We start from the raw sequence: 23,771 nt of genomic DNA on the forward strand, positions 1-23,771 counted from the left end.
TCCAGGCCTCATCCCCCAGCTCACAGCCTCCTGCATGGAAGCCACATGAACTGCTGGCAGTGCCTCAAAGGCACAGGTCTTTGCACATGGGGCTCCCTCTGCCTCAAAACCCCTCCTGGAAGGTTCTCCCCACTTCTACCAGCACCTTTGGCCAGGCTGACTCCTCTTTTTTTTTTTTCTGCTTTTTTTTTTTTTAACTTTTTATTTTAAAATAATGATAGATTCACAGGAAATTAGAAAAATAGTACAGAGAGGTCCTTTGTACCCTTTACCCTATTTCCCTCAATGCTTACATTTATTATAACCAGAGTATAATATCAAAATCAGGAAAATAGCATTGGTACAAGCCAAATCAATGCAAGTACAATCCAAGGCTGGATCTATTGGTACAATCAATACTGGTACAATCCAGTCCGTGTGTACAGTTCTATGCCATTTTCTAATGTGTTGATTCATGTTACCACCACCGTAATCAAGATACAGAACTATCCCGTCACCTCATAACTCTCCCTTGGGCTACCCCTTTATAATCATACCCTCTCTGCCACCGTCCCTAACTCGTGACAACCACTAATCTGTTTTGTATATCTGTAATTTTGTCATTTCGAGAATATTATGTAATAAAGAACAGCGATGAATCTGTGAAACATTTCGTAACATGGAGGAAGCTGGAAGGCGTTATGCTGAGTGAAATCAGTCAGTTGCAAAAGGACAAATATTGTATAAGACCACTATTATAAGAACTTGAGAAACAGTTTAAACTGAGAAGAAAACATTCTTTTGTGGTTACGAGACGGGGGAGGGAGGCAGGGTGGGAGAGGGGTATTCACTAATTAGATAGGAGATAAGAACTACTTTAGGTGAAGGGAAAGACAGCACACAGGGGAGGTCAGCATAATTGGACTAAACCCAAAGCGAAGAAGTTTCCTGAATAAACTGAATGCTTTGAAGGCCAGCGTAGCAGGGGCAGGGGTCTGGGGACCATGGTTTCAGGGGACATCTAAGTCAATTGGCATAATAAAATCTATTAAGAAAACATTTTGCATCCTACTCTGAAGAATTGCGTCTGGGGTCTTAAATGCTAGCAAGCAGCCATCTAAGATGCATCAATTGGTCCCAACCCACCTGGAGCAAAGGAAAATGAAGAACACCAAGGACATAAGGCGATTACGAGCCCAAGAGACAGAAAGGGCCACATGAACCAGTGACTTACATCATCCTGAGACCAGAAGAACTAGATGGTGCCGGCTACAACCGCTGACTGCCCTGACAGGGAACACAACAGAGAACCCCTGAGGAAGCAGGAGAGCAGTGGGATGCAGACCCCAAATTCTCATAAGAGCAGACTTAATCGTCTGACTGAGACTAGAAGGACCCTGGTGGTCATGGCCCCCAGAGCTTCTGTTGGCCCAGGACAGGAACCATTCCCAAAGCCAACTCTTCAGACATGGATTGGACTGGACAATGGGTTGGAGAGGGATGCTGGTGAGGAGTGAGCTTCTTGGATCAGGTGGACACTTGAGACTATGTTGGCATCTCCCACCTGGAGGGGAGATGAGAGGGTGCAGGGGGTTAGAAGCTGGCGAAAAGGACATGAAAAGAAAGAGTGGAGGGAGAGAGCAGGCTGTCTCATTAGGGGGAGAGTAATTGGGAGTGTGTAGCAAGGTGTATACGGGTTTTTGTGTGAGAGACTGACATGATTTGTAAACTTTCACTTAAAGCACAATAAAAATTATTTTAAAAAAGAGTATTATATAAATGGAATCATACAGTAAGTGACCTTTTTTCTAAAAGAAAACAGCTTTATTGAGATGTAATTCACACACCATACACTTCACTCATTTGAAGTGCACAATTCTCAGGTTTGTCAATTATTTCCAGAGTTGTGCAACCATCACCACAGTCAATTTTAGAGCATTTTCATCTCCCTAAAAAGAAACTCCATACCCATTAGCAGTTACTTTCCATTTCCCTCCCAACTCTCCCATCCCCCCCCAATCCAAACCAAACTCACTGCCATCAAGTCAATCCTGATGCATAGTGACACTATAGGACAGAGCAGAACTGCTCCATAGGGTTTTCAAAGCTCTACTCTTCACAGAAGCAGACTGCCACATCTTTCTCCTACGGAGCGGCTGGTGAGTTCGAACCGTTGATCATTTGGTTTGTAGTCGAGTGCTTTAACCACTGCACCACCAGGGCTCCTCCTATCCCTCAGCCACCGGGAAACCACTCATCTACTGTCTGTCTCTATAGATTTGTCTACTCTGGGTATTTTATATAAATGGAATCACATAATAGGCATTCTTTTCCCACTGGCTTCTTTCTCACGTAGCATAATATTTTCAAGGTTCACCCATGCAGTAGCATGTATCAGTACTTCATTCCTTTTTATGGCTGAAAAATACTCTATTGTACAGATGTACCATATTTTGCTTATCCATTCATCAGTTGGTAGATATTTGGGTTGTTTATAATTTTTGGCTATTATAAATAACGCTGCTAGGAACATTTGTATACAAGTTTTTGTGTGGCCATGTTTTCATTTTTCTTGGGTATGTATACCTAGAGTAGAATTGTTGTTGGGTCATAAGGTGACTCTGTGTGTAACTACTTGAGGAACTGCCAGACTGTTTTCCAAAGCAGCTGTACCCACCAGCAGTGTATGAGGGTTCCAATTTTTTCAAATCCTCATCAATTGTGATTTTCTTTTTTATCATTATCTTAGTGGTAGTAAGGAGGCCTGGTGATGCAGTGGTTAAGAGCTCAGCTGCTAACCAAAAGGTCAGCAGTTTGAATCCACCAGCTACTCCTTGAAAATCGTATGGTACAGTTCTACTGTGTCCTATAGGTCGGAATCGACTTGAGGACAATGGGTTTAGTGTGGGAAGTGGTATTTCATTGTGGTTTTGATTTGCATTTCCTTGATAGCTAATGATGTTGACCATCTTGTCATGTGCTTATTGGCCATTTTGTGTATCTTCTTTGGAGAGCTATATATTCAGATCCTTTACCATTTTTTAAATTGGGCTATTTGTCTTTTTATTACTGAGTTGTAGAGTGCTCTATATATTCTTAAACAAGTTCCTTATCAGATATATGATTGGCAAACATTTTTCTCCCATCTGTGGGTTGTCTTTTCACTTTCTTGACGGTGTTCTTTGAAGTCCCAACATTTTTAATGTTGATGAAGCCCAATTTACCTACGTTTTCCTTTGTTGCTTGTGCTTTGGTGTAGAATTGAAGAAAGCTTTGCCTGACCCAAAGTCACAAAGATTTACTCCTGTTTTTTTCTAAGAGTTTAGAGTTTCAGCTCCGAACACTTCTGGGATCAGTTACTCTCGTCTGGGCTCCCACAGCCCCTCTGCTCACCCCTGTCAGAGCTCTGGTCCCCCTGCATTGGGATTCTGTCTTCACCACCAGACTTCTGGAGGGCAAAGACAATGTCTTTGCTTGCCCTTGTATTCTTGTGCCTAGCACAGGGCCTGGCCTAAAAAAGGTATTTGAAATATTTGTTGGAAGAAAATACCCTCTCCCATATACGAACACGTTTTCCTGTTTTAAGCACCCTAGTCTAGTGTCTTAAAAAATACACATCTACTTGTGGAAGTCCCTACCCACATCATATCGAACATTTTTAAATGCACCCATATTCCACGTTAAGTATAATTTTCTGTGGTAAAAACAAGTAAAGGATTTTTATATGTCTACAACTTAAGGTTTCTTTATAAATCCATTATTCATTTTCTTTCATAGTTTACACTTTTTCTTATTTGGTATATATGACTATTTGAGTTGAGTTGTGTTGCACCCCACTGGACCAGTGGGCAGGAGTGACTCAGAGGGGCACAGACAGGTTGGATTCTGAAAAAAGAAGCACAAAAAGCCAGGTTGATCAGATCTAGCTTTTACTAGGGAACTTACAGACAGAGGTTGGTGCCAAGATTCCTGTGATAGACAGCAACTCCCTGAGTCATCCACGTAGAGTTCCTCAAACTACAGTGCAGGGTGGGGGTTCATATACTTAGCATTTACGTGCAAGGATACATGCAAGGGACCCAGGAAAAAACCACCCTAGTTTATGATGAATGGGTTGTTTTTGCACTAGTTAATGGATTCCAATTGATGTTACCAGGAAGTCAGGTATTTGGGTATTTTTTTCCTGGCCCAGGTCACTGCTAGTTCTTTCCCAGAGTCCTTTGCAGGCAGCACCCATCTTGCATTGTTCAGGGCCCTCTCGGAGTACAGCTCAGTACTAGAAATAAAATTGCACTTTGTAATACTTAAATTAAATAGTTATTAATTTTGTTCTTTCTTTTCTTTTTTTTTTTGGAGACAACGGTCTTTGGGTTTTTGTTTGTTTGCTTAGGTTTCAAACATTTGTCTAGGGCTTGAAAGAGTCATAGGTCCCAGGCACTGTGCCTTTAGTGGCTAAAAGTGCTGTGCCTGAACTCCCACCAAATCTGAATGGCCCTCCCTTCTCATCACTGTAATGATCCCTCAAAAGGTGCTGATCAACAAGTGTTGATGAGACATGAAAAACTGGAACCCTCATACACTCCTGCTGGGAATGTAGAATGGTGCAGCCACTTTAGAAACCAGTCTGACCATTTCTCAAATGGTCAAACATGGAGTTACCCTATGGCTCAGCAGTTCTTCACCTAAGTGGATACCCGAGAGAAATGAAAACATGCGTCCACACAGAAACTTGTATACAAATGTTCACCGCGGCATTATTCATAATAGCTAAAAAGCATATAAACAGCCCAAATATCTACCAACTGATGAGTGGATAAACAAAATATGGTATATTCATACAATGCAATATTATTTAGTCATAAAAGGAATAAAGTGCTGATACATGCTACTACATGGATGAATCTTGAAAACATGCTAAGTGAAAGAAGCCAGTTAGAAAAGACCACATAGAATGACCCCATTTATATAAAATGCCCAGAATAGGCAAATCCATAGAGACAGAAAATAGATTAATGGTTTGCCAGGGATTGTGGAGGATCAAGGGAGTGGAGGGAAATGGGGAGTGACTGCTAACGGGTACAGGGTTTCTTTTAAGGATGATGAAAATTTCTAAAATTGATTGTGGTGATGGTTGCAAAACTCTGAGAATAACAAAGATCGGACTGGACTATAAGACATAAAATGATATTGGTGAGGAGTGTGCTTCTTAGCTCAAGTAGACACATGAGACTATGTGGGGAGCTCCTGTCTGGAGGTGAGATGAGAAGGCAGAGGGGGACAGGAGGTAACTGAATGCACATGGGGAATACAGGGTAGAGAGGAGTGTGCTGTCACATTGCAGGGAGAGCAACTAGGGTCACATAATAATGTGTGTATAAGTTTTTGTACGAGAAATTGAATTGTAAACTCTCACATAAAGCACAGTAAAAAATTTTTTTCTATTAAAAAAACTGTATGCTAAAAACCTTTGAACTATACACTTTAAACGGGTGAAGGGTATAGTATGTGAGTTATAGCTCAATAAAGGTATTATAGGAAAAAAAAAAAAAAAGAACTGGTCCCCAAGCCAAGCCCAACATCGTCTCTCAAAATCACCTTTCACTTTCCCCTTCTTAATAGGACCCCTATCATCCACCATAAAACTTTACCCTGCCTTCTTCCCTCTTAATCCCATCAATTACCAAATCTTGCAGGTTAAACTCTGCAATGTCTCACATACCGTTTCTCCTTCTTATGCCCACTGTTGGTTATCTTAGTGCGGGCTCTCATTGCCTTCTTTGGGGAGATCATAATATCCCAACTGATTTCCCTACTTCCAGTGTCACTCCAAGCCAATCCGACAACTGTCTTCTGATTAATCTTCCCACGGATTATAGGAAAGCCCTGAGAGCGAAGATTCTGTCTCCCAATCAGCCTGGGGGCTACTGAGCGCAAGACTATGTCTCTTCCTCCCTCACACTGGTGGGCGGGCGGGGGCAGCGCTGAGGAAGTCTACCATCTTAAGGGGCTTCCAGTGATAGGACAGTGTTTCCCTCTCCAGTTCCTAAAGGCAGGGATGTCTCCCACTTCAGACCGGGGTTCTGAGGGCAAAGCTGTGTCCTATACCTCTACATTTTGGGACCGAACTCAGGACTGTGCTTGACTGACAAAATCCTTCGTCACACCTGCTAGACCTATTCGTCGCCCCAGGCTGATAGTCCACCCCCACCCCTGGTCCCAGTACACTCCAGAGCAGACAGGCCCGGCCTGGCGGCACGCCTTCACTCCCTAAATTCCCAGCTATACGCGTTCACCGCGCCACGTCTATTATGATCTAACTCTGCCTCGGGTGCAGCATCGCTTCCTCCCGCCTGCACGCGCAGTCGTAGTAAACTAGGTCCCGAAACTGCTTCCACAACGCGGGGGGCCTGCTGAGGGAGCCGGGCCCGAGGACCTCTCGGGGCTCTCGGGGCTGTCAGGGCCAGGGTCCCAAGCTGCGTGGCGGACTTCGGCGGCAGAAAGGCCTTGGAACAAGACTCACCAAGCAGGGCCACCGAGCCGTCCCGCGGCGCCGCCATCTTGTTGTCACGCGGTTTCCTAGGCGACCAAAACCTGTGCAATTTTCATTGGCCAATTTGAGAGGGGCTAGTGAGCAATGAGCGACCGGCAGAGGAGGGCACAGTCGTCTGTACTCGGATACTATTGGCCCAGAGAATCTAAACGCTTCGCGGGATACTGCAAATCCCAGAATCCACCGCTGTAATCGGACTGTTGGACCTGGGGAAGCGGGCTTTATTCGTACCACTCTGCAGGTGCAGAAAGGGCAGAAATTGCAGAAAGGGCAGAAATTGGGATTGGATTTATGAAACTGCTGGAAGAGAAACCTCTGGGCCTGAATGTGTAATCCCGACTGTGCCACTATTTTGCTGAATTCCTCATTGGGAAATTCTCATCCCCCTGAGCCTCCGTTTCCCCATTTGAGCAGTAAAGTACTCCGTGGGGCAATTTTGAGGATGAATTGAAATGACTCAGGTACTTAATAAATGTTTGTTAAATTTGAGTTCCTGTACTAACTCCTTGACCAGATGGCACCCTGATTTGACGGGAGGCTCCAGTTCTTGTTCCTTTGTGTAAGAGTTTAGATAAGACACTTTCCCTCCTGTAGGATACTTTGGGTAAAACGCTTGCTGTGACTTTGGGTAAGACACATCCCCTCCTATGTAAAATTAAGGTGTTGGACTAGACTCGAGTCACCAGAGCAACTAGAGGCAGTTTAGTTAAGAGCATGGACTCTGGCATTGGAACACCTGGCTGTGTGTCCTGGGCATTCAGGAGAAGACAGGGTCCTTGGGGCATTCCTTATACATCATTTGGAGACTGACGGGAGCTACCAATTACTGAGTGCCTTCCAAGTTCCAAGGAGCCCTGGTGGCACGGTGGTTAAGCGCTCAGCTTACCCACCAGCCTCTCCACGGGAGAAAGATGTGGCGGGCAACCTGATTCCGTAAAAGATTACAGCCTTGGAAAACCTATGGGGCAGTTCTACTCTCAGCTCCACCAGCAATATGTTTGGCTTCTAAGTTCCAGATGCCAACATTATGAGGTTTACAGATGAGAAAACAAGCTCAGAAAAGTAAAGTGACTTGCCTAAATCCATGCAGGTAGGAAGCAGTGGAAGTGGATTCAAACCCAGGTGTGTCTGCCTAAAAAGTCTGTGCTCTTTCCAGAAGCTTCCATCCGGTAAAACAGGCAAACATGGATAAGCCAAGCATTCAGGTGGTACAGGTGCAATGCCAAGGGAGGGGTTCAGGTGGAATATGCGACTGGAGGAGGTTGGAGGTGGGAGAATTTTCTTGCGGCTGGTCTGATCCCAGAAAGCTTTCCAAGGCTAGAGGTATATAAGGCTGAGAAAATTTGAGGTCTTGCTGGGGACAAGTGTTTTCTGGCATTAGAGCTATGTGCAAGGGGAGTAGCAACCTTATACTGTCACTTCGCTCATGTTCCTTCGGCTCATAAAGGTAATCAAGGACCAACAGTGTGGGAGGCAGTAGACTACGGCCTCATGTGCCCTGCTGTGGTCTGCCTCCTGCCTCAGCAGGATGGGGGAGCATGAGCTGGCATTTACCCAGGCATCGGGATTTACCCCACAACTCCCTCTCTCCCCAGGGCCTGAAGCTGGGTCTGAGATTCTGCAGCAGGCAGACACACTTAGCAAGCACTCCATAAACATCTCTAGTTCCTGGAAGGGAGGTTGGAGCCCTCTAAACTGGCAGGCCAGCTTATTATTTTTTAAATAACATTTATTTTTGTAACATAAAAATATTATTAATAACATTTATTAGAACTTGATTATAAAAGTATACATTTTCATCATAGAAACTTGGAAAATAATAATAGCCATCATTTATTGAGTTGTATTATGGGCCAGTATAACTAACACAAAGAGCCCTAGTGGTGCAATGGTTAAGCGCTTGGCTGCTAACCAGAAAGGTTGGAGGTTGGAACCTACTAGCCAGCCCTCGGGAGAAAGATATGGCAGTCTGCTTCTGTAAGGATTTATAGCCTTGGAAACTATGGAGAAGTTCTACCCTGTCCTATAGGTTCGCTATGAATCGACTTGACAACAACGGGTTAATAGAGCCTACCTCATATGATTAATGTGCAAATTAAATTTCCTATAATATCACATTATTGTTTTCAAAAATATGTTTTCCAAAAATAAAGTTATGAAAACAAAATAAGAGTCTCAGCTCCCCGAAGAGATAGCTTTCTGAACTGTTCCTATGGAGGGTTCTGAAAATCCCTCCCAGGTCTCCAGGCTTGTGGTGCATTGAATCACTTTTATGTGGCCTTTCTCACCATGGTCTTATGACTCCTGCAAAATAATTGGGTGGGACTGTGCACATAAGGTGCTTGTGGCCCACCAAGGGGATTGGACAACTTGCTGATAATGCAAATAAGCTGCATGGAACCCTTGTGGGGTGGGACCATGCAAATAAGGTGTATGGAACCCTAACGAGGGGATTGGTCAGTTTTGCCATTCTGCTAGGCTTAAAAGAGAGCCAATCCCATAGCAAGAAAGAAGAACCAGGAGTGGACCTCATCCTTTGGGCCCAGGATCCCTGTGCTGAGAACCTCCTAAACCAGCGGCATCACTAGGGCTGGTGTCACTCAGTGCAGTAACTCATGGTGTCACCCCTCCCATGCCAATTACCACAAAATTGTCAAATTATCAGAAAATTTGACAAAATCAATGACTATAAAAATGCAGGCAGCAACAAAAACAACAGCATGTGCTTGTAGCATGTACAGATGAAACCACGTGATTTGAAGCATCATTGTAATTGGGTAATAATGACAACTCTGACCAGAGTGCATTACAAGTTTCAAAAACTAAATTAGCATAGAGTTTTAGCCTTGTAGGTATATTGATACACATAAGCTAGGCTTAACAAAAATTTTTTTGTTATTATAACTAACTGCGGAAACCCTGGTGGCGTAGTGGTTAAGTGCTAGGGCTGCTAACAAAGAGGTTGGCAATTCAAATCCGCCAGGCACTCCTTGGAAACTCTATGTGGCAGTTCTACTTTGTCCTATAGGGTCACTATGAGTCGGAATCGACTCGATGGCAGTGGGTTTTATAACTAACTACAGGGATATGGTTATAAAAAATAATAAATTTCTGCTGAAACACTGCACAGATATTTTATTGATAGTCATTTTGGTGTCACTCCCATGACTGTCACCTGGTACAGTGCGCACCCCCCCCCCCAGTTCCCCTAGTGACACCACTATCATAGACCCAGGAGACAGAGACAGAGAGAGAGAGTTGTGACGCATAAGACAGTGAGAAGCAGCAGCAGAGAAAGAGACAGCAGAGCCAGAGACTGGCACAAGATGGCATGGTGGGCTTCCTGTCCCAGGGAGCAAGGCGGTTACAGTAGGGTGCTTCTGCACTTATCAGCAGAGCTAAAGAGCTTTGTAACACTTGCCTGAGCAGGGCAGAGGCTGGGCCAAGGGGCTGAGGGCTGGGGAGTGGCCTGCCTGTGGGCACAGCTGAGAAACTGTCCTGATAGAACTGTATCCTTAGTTGTTCCTGATCCTGAATTGTAACCTGGTTCTTCCCTAATAAACCGCATAATTGTGAATATTGTCTGTGAGTTCTGTGTGGCCACTGCAAAGAATTATTGAACCCAGCAGAGGAGTAGGCAGTAGAGAGGGAAAGAAGGTTGGTGTAGGAATTGGTAAAAAGGTTGGAGAGGGGAGGTTTGTGTGACCTCCCTTCATAGGATTCAGCCTTGGACTGTTGGTGCTCATAATGGTTCTCTCTCCTTCCCCTTGTGAAGTTAGAGGAGGAGGCCTGAGGCTGCTACCATGCCATTTTTACAAGTCTTGTAAGACTTGAGAGTTGGGAAGACCTCAGAGGCTAATCTGTCCAACTTCCCAAGCTCAGCCAGGATTCCCTTTGGGGTTTGGGATGGGGATCATCCAGATTCTTTAAAAAAAAAAGTTATTGGGGTAAAATATACATAACATAAAATTTGCCGTTTTAACTATTTTAGGAGTTCAGTTCATTGGCATTGCCTGTATTTACAATGTTGTGCAACCATCACCATTTGTTTCCAAAACTCATCACTCGGAACAGAAACTGACCCATTAAGCAATAACAGCCCATCCCCCTTTCTACCCAGCACACTGTAACCACTAAATCTACTTTCTGTCTCTGCATTTCCGGCTGCTGCTTTTCTTTTTTTTTTTAATATTATTGTATTGTGTCTTTGGTGAAAGTTTACACAGCAAACTAGGTTCCCCTTTAACAATTTTCATACAAATTGTTCTATGCCATTGGTTATGATTTTTACAATGTGTCAGCATTCCCATTATTTCCATTCTGTTTGCTCTGTTTCCATTGATCTAGCTTCCCTTCCTCTCCTTGCCTTCTCGTCTTTGCTCTTGCGTAAATGTTGACCGTTTGCTCTCATACAGTTAAGTGTTTTAGGGAGCACATTACTCATGGGTGTTATTGTTTATTTTATAAGCCAATCTATTATTTGGCTGAAAGGTGAACTGCAGAAATAGCTTCAATTCCAAGTTCAAAGGGTATCTTATGGCAATAGTCTCAGGGGTTCCTCTAGTTTCTATCGGTCCAGTGGGTCTGGCCTTTTTTGGGATTTTGAGTTTTGTTCTACATTTTTCTCCCATTCTACCTGGGACCCTGTCTTAGTTATTTAGTGCTGCTGTAACAGAAATACCACAAGTGGATGGCTTTAACAAAGAGAAATTAATTTTCTCACAGTTTAGTAGGTTACAAGTCCAAATTCAGGGTGTCGGCTCCAGGGGAAGTCTTTCTCTGTTGGCTCTGGAGGAAGGTCCTTGTCCTCAGTCTTCCCCTGGTCAAGGAGCTTCTCAGCCACAGGTTCCCCATGTCCAAAAGATGTACTCTGCTCCTGGTGCTGGTTTCGTGGTGGTATGAGGTCCCCAACTCTCTGCTTGCTTCTCTTTCCTTTTATCTCTTAAGAGATAAAAGGTGATGCAGGCCACACCCCAGGGAAACTCCCTTGACTTTGGATCAGGGCTGTGACCTGAGTAAGGGTGGTGTCACAATCCCACTCTAATCCTTTTAACATAAAATTACAGTCACAGAATGGAAGACAACCACAGAATACTGGGAATCATGGCCTAACCAAGTTGATACACACATTTTTTGAGAGACATAATTCAATCCATGACAATAAGTCTCTCACACCCCTGGTTAAATTTATCCCTAGATATGAGCGAGGCTCTTTCTGGACCTGTTTCCCCACCTGTAGAATGAGGAAGTGAACCCAGCCCTGGGCACTGGTGGCTTTACAAGTCTCTATTCTTGAGAGTAGACAGAACTGTGGCTCTCCTCTACTTTGCTTTTAGGTTATTTCCTGAAAGATCCTTATCAGCTATGATCCTTTCGCGGTTAAAGAGCCTATTGGGTCCTATCAGCTCAGGAGGGAAAGGCAAATAATAAAGGAGAGAGAGGCTCTTCAAGCCCATGGATTCTCTCAGAATAAAAATCTAACTCTCTCTCCCTCTCTTCTCTACCCATATCACCACTGCCTTAAATAAAGCCCTCATAACTAGCTTAGCATGACATTTAAGGTCTTTACATTCTGAGTTCTTCCCTCCACCCTCCTCAGTGTTCCAGAAACTATCATCCTTTTTTCTGTCCTCAGGCTTCCCCTTCCATCCTCCCTTGCCTTTTCTTCCTGGGAAAATTCAACTCGATCCTTCAACAACCAGCTCAAATGTCTTCTTCTCTGTTAAACTATCTCTAGTTCACCCCTACTCCTCCCCAGCAGACTTAATTACTCCTTCCTCTACACTCTAGTAATCCTTCTGCCATTATAGAATTTCTTAGTCAGGTTTGTGATTATTTCAGTACAGGTTTCCCCCTGGGAGTATGAACTCCTCAAAGGAAGAGGCCCTCGTTCATTCATCTCACCTGACACACAGAAGATGCAATAAATTGATTGAAAGAGTGAATGAGCAAAAAGATGGATAGATGATGGGTGGATAGATGGATAAACAAATGAATAAAGATTTACCTTGCAGTGTTCTATAATTCCATTGGGATCACGCCCTTTCTTGGCGAGGATGAAAGATTCAGGGCAGAACATGCTGTAATATCTACTGCAACCCCCCCCCCCATCCCTGCCCTGTTCCATTCCATCATTGAAAAAGTACATATTAAGTACCTGCCCTGTGTGGGACTGTGCTTGGCCCTAGGGACAGTCATCAGAGAAACTGTGAGACGAGGACAGGGGTGGTAGTCTGAGGTGCTTTGCATGCCTAGGTCACTTCTAGTTCTGCAAGTCTCAATACAGACATTTCCTTAGTGATCTTCCTTGAACACTTAGTTAGGGCATATTCCCTCCCTCCCTCCCCTGATTTCTCTTCTCACAATACTCTCTTGACTTGCCCATAGCATTTATTGAAATCCAAAATTATCATTATTTTTATTGATCATCTGTCTTCTCCCATTTAAACGTCAGCTTCATTAGGGCAGGAGCTACATCCGTTTGTTTACTTCTCTGTACTTAATACATTATGTTATAATATGTATTTTCTTATGGCCTCTTTTTCACTTCATAATTCTCTCTTCAGTTGTGTTCAATCAGATGCTAAACATATCCACTGAGTTCTTAATTTCTATTTTTGTATTTTTTGGTTCTAGAATTTTCATTTGGCTCTTTTCTGTAATTTCCAGTTCTCTGCCAAAATTCTCAATCTTGTCTTATATGTCTTTGAATATGTTAAGCATAGTTATTTTAAAGTTTGATTAATAATTCCATATCTGGTTATTCTACGGAACTATTTCTACTATGTTACTCCTCTGAGGGACTTTCCCAAGGGGAGTGGCTTCTGAGGAAGCCTTGAAGAATGAATAAGAGGTTGCCAGGTGAAAAATTGGGAGAAGGGCTTTCCTTGCAGAAATACTGATGTGCAAAGAGCCTGGGGTAGCTGGGGAGCTTGCAAGTGGGTGTGGCTGAGGGCCGGGCTGTGGTATGTATGGGACAGGGAGGGATGATTGTGGAACTTATGGGAGTGTGGCTGAAGACTGGGAAGTGGTGTGCATGGGGCAAGGGATGGTTGTGGAACCTAAGACATGAGGCAGTGGAGGAAGGTAGGGGTCTTGAATGTCACACTAAGGAGTCTGGTCTTGATCCTTGGGGAGATCTATGGCAGATAGAGGTGTGGGCCAAGATTTCCATTCTAATAGTTAAAGTTCAGAAATCAGGTTTGGAGATGGTACACAGTGAGACACAGGAATCAGGAGATCTAGGTCCTAGCCCTAGCTCTGCCATTAACCTGACCTTCTAGGGCCCTCAGTTTTCACATCTGTAAAATGGGGATTTCTCAGGGCTCTTTTAAACTTTGTGACCAGGGTTCTCTCCATCCAGGTGTTGTCAAGATAGGATGAAACTGTTCAGGGGGCAGGAGAGGAAAAGGCTTGAAGTCCCTACTTTCTCAGGTACTGACAGGCTCCAGACATCTCTTCATGCCCCAAGTCCTGAAGACTCTTAACAAACCTTCCAGCACCCCCCAGGGCCCCACCAGCAGCAGCTCAGCTACACGCCACAGCAGAGCCTCAGGAAGTGGAAATGAAACTTCTTAGGTTTGTAAGAAAAAATGAATCTGGCACTTAAGAATCCTCCCAAGCATCCCCAGCACTGCAGCATGCCTGTCGCCTGGGCTCATCCACTGAGTTGCCTTTTCATAAGAGGAAATGACCGCCCAGCGTGAAGGAGCCAATTTCCTAAGGGCAACTTTGGATTTCAACGTGGGCCTCCTATTTCCTGGGCCAGTTCCTTTGTCACGCCTCCGGCAGCCTCTCTGGCTTTCATGAACCCCCAGAATCATTCACCCCCACACGTGCACCAATGCAGCTGAGAACTTGAGTCAGAGGTCAGGAGAGACCCCTGGGTGATGGGGCAGATGGGGAGAGGAGTGATGGGTAGTTGGCTCCTTCCACTTCCCTCCCAGGTCCCCAGGCTCCTGCCCCACTCTTCTTCAGGCTTTCTCTCACCAGTCTGGAGTCTCAGTTTTTTCCTTTTGAGCTGGTCTCAGTGAGGGGTTAGAGACCCCTAAGGGCCCACTCAGGTTTTTTCCTATGTTTGCAACACAAAGCCCATAACTACTTCTCACCAAGGGAAGTGGAGTGGGAGAGTACCCCTTATTACCTGGCATGCAAATGAGGCACAAATACACAAAGGAAGGTAAAGTTAGTGAGGCAGAAACTGGCTGCAGTGTCAACCTCTGAGTTTTTTGGGATCCTGGGTCAGGGGCAGAGAATCAAGATTTAATCAGCGAATTCTAGGGCAGCCCTAGAAATTACACACATGGCTGTTACTTCAGATAGACCTGGATTCAAGTTCAGATGAGATTAGCTCCACTAGTTACTACTTTCGGCAAGTCACTTAACCTCTAAGCCTCAGTTTCTTCACCAGGAAGGTGGGTATAAGTATAAAACCTACCGCACAGCCTCACTGAATAAAGTGAGAGAAGGCATAAAGGACAGAGCACCACTCAATCACCTTTATGAGTCCTCTCACCACCCCACCCCCAACTGAGACTTCTCAGCCACTCCCCCACCCCAAATCCCCTTCTACTAGAGTCTAGTCACCTGCCTCTCCCTCCATGAGGGCCCCTCCCATCCATCCTAAATTGACACAAAGTGCCCACCTGTTGTTTTCTTCGCCCAAATCACAAATCACTAGACCTTAAGAAACTTCAGAAACAATCCCCTTTAGTCTTCTCACATGAAATGGTGAAACTGAGGGCAGTGAGAACAAGGGGCTTGCCTAAGGGAATGGTGTGATTTGTGCTAGAAGTCAGGTTTTCCGACTCCTAACCCAGTGCTTCAGTCGTTTTCACAGATATGTACCACCCCCTTCTAATGTTCCCGAGCCTTCATTCTGAACCTGTGCCTCCTGTTCCAACCAGATCTTGGAACCAAAATCTATTCCCAATCATTTCTCCTTCAGCTCCTATCCCCCGCCTCAATCTACTTTTAAAAAACATCTACAGAGTATTGGCTGTGTGTCAGCACTTTTAAATGGGTTATTGTCCTTAATCCTCCGGCAACTGTTCTGTTAGGGGCTCAGGGAGGCGCACTTTCTGGCCCAGCGTCTTAGAGTTGGCAGGCGTTTGAACGAAGAGTCAGTCCTTAGCATACATAACTCCAAGCCCAGGCCCTTGTCGCTGCCCCACAGTTGCCTCCTTGGTTTGCCCACCTCCTAACCCCAGATATTCAGTTCGGCCCCTATCCTGAACCCATCATCCGCCCCGAGGCAAGTATCATCCACTCCCAGATCTGTAGAAAGGAGCCAGTCCCCACCCCTCAGCCGAACCTCCTTCCTCTCCACCGCCCCGCCTCCTCGGCTTCCTAGTTCAAAAGCAGCCAAGCCAAAACAAGTGTTCAAACAGCCCTGTGCTCGTCTCCAAAAGCTACTAAGCAAGACAGCCTCCAAGATCCTCCCAAGATGAAGGGCCTCTTTTTCCTTCTACTCACCACCAGCCTTCTGCTGCTCATGATTCAGGTAAGAGCAGCCCTCCTTTCAGACTCCCTGGTACTACCACCCAGAACTCCCTAGACCTGCCTGGCACGGAAGGAAAGAAATGAAAACCCCCAGGGACCCAGCTTCTGCCGTGGGAGCAGAAGTAGACAGGACCCAGTGGGGAAACCAGGGACTGAGGCAGCCTGGCTGCCCAGCATTCCAGCCCTCTGGCTGGAGTCAGATTGCTTAGGGTTGCTCCTGAACAAAAGCCTGACGGCTGAGGCTGGGGAGCACTTACAGGGTGCAAGGCACACTAAGGCACCCGGGGGGTATTGTGGAATGATCGGAAGTTAAGAGGATTAGGAAGACAGTCCTGAGTGAGGATGGCATCAACCCCCAGGGAGCCTGGGAAATGGTCTTGTTGGGAGAAGGGGGGCATGAAATTGACAAGTGGAGCTGCTCTGGTTCTGGAGGTGGTAAGGGATCTCACAGGGGAGAGAAGCCTGAGTGTCTGGGGAAAGCAAAGAAGAGAGAAAACTCCCATTCCAGAAACAACTGGGTCTCAAAATCAACTGCTCTTCTGGGAGGTGGTTCTGGCAGCATCCCATGTGCCCAGAGGGGACTAGTCAGTATAGGAGACAGGAGCCATCAAGTTCTTGATCAAGACCAGCTTGATCAAGCATCAAGCTCAGTTTGATTGCTATCAAAAACAGCTTAATCTCTATCAAGACCAGCTTGATCAAGCATCAAGTTCAGTTTGATCATCATCAAAAACAGCTTAATCTCCATCAAGGACAATTTGATCAAGCACTAAGAACAGCTTGATCACCACCTGGCCATCTCTTTAGAGAGGAAGTTCTACCTTCCCCGCCCATTCACCCACCTGCCCACTCATCCACCCTTTACCAAGTGCCTTCTCACTCACCCCAGTCTCATGTGACCCTCACAACTGTGAAGGACTCTTCTCCCTATTCAGAAGACAAGGAAATTAAGGCTCAGAGAGGTTACAGGCCTTGCCCATGTAGTAAGGTCAAGAGCTGTGGGCACAGCTCTGGGTCTGACTTCCCACAGAACACTGCGCACAGGCCCTCATATGTCCTTTAACAGTGAAGGAGTTGGTGGCGTGGGAGAGGTGAAATAAAGGTTTGGGGTGGGTAGCGAGCCAGGGACCACCTCTATCGCTGCCCGTGCCAAGGCAGGAAGCAGCTAAGGGGACCCGCCAGGACCTGTGGCAAAGGTAGTGGCAGTATGCGAGAGAACTGAGGGCTTACTTCACTGGGGGAGGGAGGACTGTATCTTTAAATAACAAACACAAGATTCAAAAGCCCCCTGAGCTCCCCCCACGTCTCCTCTTGCAGATACAAGTAGTGTCCACACAAAACACCACCAGGAAAAGCCCCACGAAGGGTGGCGCCCCCACACTCAGCAGCCTGGGCAGCGGCAGTGTTCTCCTCCTCCTGAACAGCGCCCTCATCCACTTCTTCCACTTCAGCTGAGGCGACATGCCTCAGCCCATGCCCCTGAAACAACTGCCACCACGACTAGCAAGAAGGACCCCTCTCCCTCTAATCCTTGGGACGTGTTGATGCCAGAGATCACCAGGTTGTCGGAACTAACAGGGCAGTGTCTTGGGAGCAATGGTTAAAACATGGCGATCCTGAGCGGAGGAACACGCACCTCACAGCTGGAGATCAATAAAGTTATCTTTGTACTTGGAGTGGGGTCCTGTGTGCGGTCACTGGACAGTGCAGGGCCCTAGAAGCCAAGTTTGCAGCAGCGCCTCCATCAGCTGGAGAGGCGGCACCAGGGAGTTACCACTCCAGCTTCCCTACCCCGAAGTCCAAATGCTGAGGGCTCCTCCCCTTGCAATCACCTTGCAGGGATGAGGCCCAGACCTGCCATCTCTTTTTAGTTGCATTTGCTTCACTCGCTCCTTGGTGTCTGGGAATGATGGTCCCAGAGGACCCCCCAAGCCCCACCCAGACCCTGGATACCCCCAGTTACAGAGGCTCAGAAAGCCCTTCACTCCTGCAAGACCTGGCACTGAGCAGGCTCTTAGAACACTTCATTCCGGGGGATTGCATAAAGGGCCACATTAGCCAGTTTGTCCGGTCCCAGGGCTCCCTCTAGTGGCAGAGGGAGGCCTTGCATCCGAGCCCCAGAACTGGAGCAGGGAGGGGAGAAGCCAGCCTGAGTGTGTTGGAGGAAGACCGCAGGTAGACAAAGTGCTCTCCCCGCCCCCACCCCACCCCACCTCCCAAATATCAAGATGCACAGAGATGAGGGTACCTGGAAGTATATTAGAAAACAGCTTATGTTACGACAACAACAAAAAAAACGTGTAAAAACATTTCATCCCCACGACAGCCTCCAGGGCTTCAGGAGAGGAGGGGGAAAGGGAGGGGGGCTCAAAGCACGTGGATGGTCCAGATCTGGGAGGCCCTGTCCTTGGCTAGCTCCCACAGCACCGCATGGTCCCGGTCGTAGCCCCGGCCTCCTGCGGGGGAGGATGGTAAGAGATAGTTAGAGACAGCTGGGGAATCCATTGTCCTCAGCCCCCTCAGATGCCCCCTCTCCACACACACCACACCTTACCCTTCACATCCAGGATTCGTTCTTCAAACATCTGGCTGCAGATGTGGCCTGATTCCTTGATGCTCCATGTCTGGCGGGGCAGGCGGCTCTCGGCCCACAGCACCACCTTGGAGCCTGTGCTGGGGGGCCCAATTACCTGCAGACTCATGGTAGGGGCCACCTGAGGCCCCAGGAGGTCATCAGGCAGTGTTCCTTTCCATAGGGACTCCACCAAACCCAAGACGCTATCAATACACCCAGGCTTGAATTCTGGCTCTTACGGATTGTGTGACCTTGGGCAAATCTCTTAATCCTTTTGAGCTTTGGTTTCCTTAGGGATGGGAAGCTGGTTGTTGTGAGGATTCAACATGGGAATCATAAAAGGGCTGGAAAAATTTTAGCTCCTCCAGGAAGCCTGCCATGACTGACTCCCAAAGCACAGGCTTTAGCAACAGGTAAGCCTCTGATTCCAGCTCCACTTATTAGCTGTGTGACTTTCAGCAAATTACTCAACCTCTGTGTGCTTTGGTTTCCTCACCTACAAAATGGGGGGTATAACAGGACCTGCCCCATAGTGCTCCATTAGGATTATATGAGCCATTCATGTGCAATGTTTAATACAGTGCTTGGCACATGGCAAGTGTTCCCTCTCATTCCAAGTAAAAGACAAAACCCTTTCAATGGCTTACAAAGACCTGTACCCTTCACAGTCTTTCTGACCTCATCTCCTGCTACTGTCTCCCTCATCCACTTTACTCCAGCCACTCAGATGGCCTCACTTAGCCCTAGAGCATGCAGGCATGCTCCTACCTGGGGGCCTTTGCACTGGCTGTTCCCTTTGCCTGGAACACTGTTCCCTCAGGTATCTGCATGGCTGCCTTCAAATGACAGCTTCTCAGGGAGGGCTTCCCTGACCACTCTATTTACAGTTTTCAGCTCCCTGACACTCCCTATCCTCCTTTCTTGATTTGTTTTTCCTCTATTGCCCTTTAGCCCTGGTGCCCCAGCGGTTAAGAGCTTGGCTGCTAACCAAAAGGTTGGCAGTTCGAATCTACCAGCCCCTCCTTGGAAACCCTGTGGGACAGTTCTACTCTGTCCTATAGTGTCGCTATGAGTCAGAATCAACTCGACAGCAAGGGGTTTGGCTTTTTGGTTTGTCTACAGGACTTTTTTTTTTTTTTTTAATAGGACGTTTGCATGATGTAAGCTACTGAGGTATTTTACTCATTTCTGTTGTTTCCCATCTGTTTCTCCCCACTGGGATATAAGCTTAAGGAGAGCAGAAGTCCTTCCTGTCTTCTCACTGCTGTATTCCCAGCACCCAGGACAGGTGCTGGCGCATAGTAGGTGCTTAGTAAATGTACAGTGAGTCTGTCATTATTAATCGGATTCAAGTCCTGTCACAGGATATCAGAGTGCGGAGGTCCATTAGAAGCATCTGGTTCAACACTCCTGCAGAAGAGCATGACTCACCCGGGGTACAAAGCCTGCATTCTCCACCTCCCCAGGGTCCCCAAGGCACATCTCTCTGTCTCCCTCCCCAAGGCAGGCCTGTGCGTGCCTGGGGCGCTGGTGTCCCTGCCCCAGCCCCTCAGCTGGTACCTGGTTCTTCAGTAGCCCATCCTCGTAGTACCAGATGGAGCTGCCTCCAGCTCGGGGCTCTGAGACCACCACCCGGCCCGCCTTCATGTCCTCCACATGGTCCGGCACTGCCAGGAATCCCCCCAGGGCAGCATTCCAGAGGCGGAAATAAGCCCGGCGCTGACAGGGAGAGGAGCCAAGGGTCAGGGCTTCCTGGCCAGGGATGCTCCCACTTGGTCCCCAGTACCCCTAACTCTGGTGCCCCCCAGAATCAAGCTCCTACCCCCTCCTTCCTGCCCCTAAACCTTCCTCAGCCCTACTTCTAAGTCACCCGTTCTTTCACGCACATATACTCAGAAACACATACGGAGCACACACCCACAGTTCCGTGGCCACAGAGAGACCCACAGTTGTGTGTAGACAGACACACCGACAGATACACCCACGGTACACACGGTTGTACAGATGTTCACAGAGGACACAAACACACGAATACAAACAGCTGTCCAAGCTCACACATCCTAACGGACCTGCCCCTTATACTCCATGATAGGCACTTACGCTGGCTAAAAGGACAGCTAAGTGTAGGAACCCCGACATGCACACACACTCACAGAAAGCAATGCATGCACACACCCGTACGGCATCATATGGTGACCAGTGGACTAGACATCAGACCTGTTTCCCACAAATCAGCTGGGGTCTTGGATGGCGGTGACAGTAATAATGGAAATAATAATCATCACAGCTGACGTTTGTTGAGTGCCAACACATACAAACACTGTCCTGAGGGTTTTACTTATGTACATTACTTATCTTCAATCCTTATAACCACTCCCATGATATATATTAACCCCATTTTAAAGATGAGGAACTGAGGTCCATAGAGGTAGAGTGCTTGTCCAAGGTTGCAGAGCGAATCCTTGTCTACATCTCGGGGCCTTTATTTCCCCATCTGTAAAATGTGAGGGATGGAGATAATTTCCAAGATTTCTTCTAGCATTAATGTTTGAGTTTGTGAATAAAGGAACTAGACAACTACCTCCATACGAAGACACACTCACCAGTGTCACAAATATGGGCATGCACAGCCATAAGCAGGCTCCCACAGATGCCTGCACACACCCAGACCCACAGGTGTACCTGCAGAGCACACAGACACATGGCCACAAATGACATCATGTGCACAGAAGTACCCTCAGACACACACACATGCACACACACACACAGACCCTGTGGCCACGACTCCGTGTAAATGCACGTGTACATAAATCCACACGGGCAGACAGGTGCAGATACAATGTATCCCAGAGTGAAACGTGCTTATGACTGGTGGTTGGTCCAGGAGGTAATTTTCAGATCTATGTGGATAAACTTATTTTTAAAAATTTAACACTAATATATTTATTATCATGTCCATTAAGGAAAAATTATACATGTACATCAAACCCATGATTTCATGGATATTATTCCTTCAAATAAGGATAAAAAAAAAAGTTGATTTAGAGAAAAATATTAAGTAAAGGTTCCGGAAGAATGACGATGTGGAAAAATTGTGACAATGCTTGTGATGGTTAATTTGATGTGTCACCTTGGTCAGGCTATGGTGCCCATTGTTTGGTCAGACACGAGTCTAGACACTGCTGTGAAGGGGTTTGTAGATGTGATTAACATTTACAATCTAACTGATGGAGATTACCCAATAATCCTCCATAATGTGGTGGGCCTCATCCAATCAGTTGAAAGCCTTAAGAATAAAAACCGAGGTTTCCAGGGACAACAAATTCTGCCTCAAGACTGTAACACAGAAATTCTACCTGAGCTTCCAGCCTACAGATTTCAAACTTTCTAGTCTCTACAATTTTATGAGCCAATTCCTCTCTCTCTATGTATATATACACACATATATTGAGAGAGAGCACCTCTGTGTATCAGTCAGAGTTCTACAGAGAAACAGAAAAAAATTGTATATATACACACACACACGTCCACATATAGAACACACACACACATATATGCAGAGAAACAGTGTGTGTGTGTGTATAGACATAGCTATGATCTGTTTCTCTGTAGAATCCTGACTGAAACACTGCTACACAAATGCTGAGTTTGGGAAACATGGGTAAATCACACTCAGACAGACACACACCCAGACAGGTCAGCACAGACACGCTCAACCCCAGACACGCTACTTACCTGCTTGATGGGGTAGAGGGAGCCCACCCTCTGGGTCCCGCTGTATGTCTGCCAGTTGGTGATCTCACAGCTGCCCACCAGCCACTGGCGGCCTCGGAAGTCGCTGTGCTCGCATAGCACCCAGCTGGGTCCGGAAAGTGCCAGAGACACAGAGAGGAACACAGGCAGATAGACAAGTGAAGAAGGAAACACAGATGTCAGAGCCTTCCCCACCTCCTTCTCTCCCATGTGGGGATTCCTCTGCCTGGAGTTAGGTTCTGAGGGTGGGGAGGAAAGCCTGGAAGTAGATTTGGGGTTTGCAGGGCAAAGTAGGGTCCTAGAGAGCCAGCTGCGCCCTGGGCTCCAACCCCTGAAAGCCAGTGACCCCCTCAGTCTGCATTTCTCCTCCCTTCTTGGTTAGAGGGGGTAGAGCAGAAGAGGAGAGGAGGAAGAGGCAGGAAACCCCTGGGGTCTCACTCATCCCCCCAGCAGCCCCCACATCCGCTGGGCCTCCTAAATTACTCACACGCCCCCCTTGATCCGCACGGACAGCACGTGGTTGTTGAAGCCCTCGGCTTGCAGGCTCCGCACCTCGCTGTTGAGCTCAATCTCCTTCCCCTCGAAGCACTCCAGCCCATACAGGAATATGGAGGGCTCTGAAAAGTGCTGGGGGGCCAGGGAGTGGAGGAGGGGTGAGGCCACAAGAGCCCTAGTCCCAGGCTCAGCCCCACAGTCCCAGACCCCTCAGCCCCCAGATCTGTATTTCAGGCTGTCTTCCCTCCTGAGCAATACTCCCAGGTCCACTGACCCCAACACTGCTGGCTGGGGTCCCTAGGATTCTCAGATGCATCGTGTGCCAGACTGGGCCTGGAGTCCCCCCTCAAACCCTGTACCAGGTGATGGCACTTCTAAGAACAAATACTCCAGGGGGAAGCCTGGGGCTCATTCTAGATGTTCTCTTTTTTTGTCCTCACTATAACAATTTTTTTTTTTTATAACAACAATCGTAATAATAATAGCACATACTGGTAGCGATAGCACTTCTCACTTTTTCAGGGTGTACTCCATGCCCGATTCTCTGCTAAGTGCTCATCTCACTGTAACTTCTCAACAATTCTAAAAGGCAGGTGCTGTTATTATCCCCACTTAACAAAGGGAACCTGCTGCTGCAGAAGGTAAACACTTGCCCAAGGCCCCAAAGCTAGGCTTCAGAGCTAGGTCTGTCTGCAGAGCCCAGTGTGTAGTTGTAAAGAGTTTGATGCCTGGGTTCTACCTGGCTCTGCCTGTTACCAGCTGGATAACCCTGAACAAGTCACATAACCTCTCTGTGCCTCAGTTTTTACATCTGTAAAAGTGAAATAATAATAGTAGCATGTTTCATAGGGTTGTGGAGAGGATTAAATGCCTTAGTATGTGGGAAGCCCTGAAAATGCTACCTGGCATGGACTACGG

The 23,771-nt window shown here is 46.8% G+C and overlaps 2 protein-coding genes and 1 long non-coding RNA gene across 12 annotated transcripts in view; 1 reads left to right on the forward strand and 2 right to left on the reverse strand.

Annotated features, from left to right (window-relative positions):
• UBXN11 (UBX domain protein 11) overlaps nucleotides 1–11,572 on the reverse strand; it is a 38,704-nt gene extending 27,132 nt beyond the window's left edge. For 2 of the 8 annotated variants that reach the window (XM_064281515.1, XM_064281518.1), the window contains exon 1: nucleotides 6,500–7,096. The gene's annotated coding sequence lies outside the window, so the exon portion shown is untranslated. Of the gene's footprint in view, nucleotides 1–2,014; nucleotides 5,675–5,698; nucleotides 6,434–6,499; nucleotides 7,102–11,252 lie in introns of those variants that run through there. The other 6 variants (XM_064281513.1, XM_064281517.1, XM_064281511.1 and 3 more) reach the window with 6 other exon arrangements.
• A 3,496-nt stretch (nucleotides 11,573–15,068) lies between these two features.
• On the forward strand, nucleotides 15,069–17,706 carry LOC111752052 (uncharacterized). The gene is made up of 2 exons (XR_002787041.2): nucleotides 15,069–16,031; nucleotides 17,348–17,706. It is a non-coding gene; the product is annotated as an uncharacterized LOC111752052 (long non-coding RNA).
• Nucleotides 17,703–23,771, reverse strand: part of CRYBG2 (crystallin beta-gamma domain containing 2) — a 29,842-nt gene continuing 23,773 nt past the window's right edge. For 2 of the 3 annotated variants that reach the window (XM_064281506.1, XM_064281509.1), the window contains 5 exons: nucleotides 22,846–22,985; nucleotides 22,341–22,464; nucleotides 20,166–20,324; nucleotides 18,585–18,744; nucleotides 17,703–18,486 (listed from right to left, as the gene is read on the reverse strand). In XM_064281506.1, coding sequence (XP_064137576.1) covers nucleotides 18,398–18,486; nucleotides 18,585–18,744; nucleotides 20,166–20,324; nucleotides 22,341–22,464; nucleotides 22,846–22,985 — 672 coding nt within the window. In that variant the 3' untranslated portion in view covers nucleotides 17,703–18,397. Of the gene's footprint in view, nucleotides 18,487–18,584; nucleotides 18,745–20,165; nucleotides 21,100–22,340; nucleotides 22,465–22,845; nucleotides 22,986–23,771 lie in introns of those variants that run through there. The other variant, XM_064281507.1, reaches the window with a different exon arrangement.

Source organism: Loxodonta africana, chromosome 3, assembly GCF_030014295.1.
Source record: "Loxodonta africana isolate mLoxAfr1 chromosome 3, mLoxAfr1.hap2, whole genome shotgun sequence".
In the NCBI taxonomy this organism is placed as follows: Eukaryota; Metazoa; Chordata; class Mammalia; order Proboscidea; family Elephantidae; genus Loxodonta; species Loxodonta africana.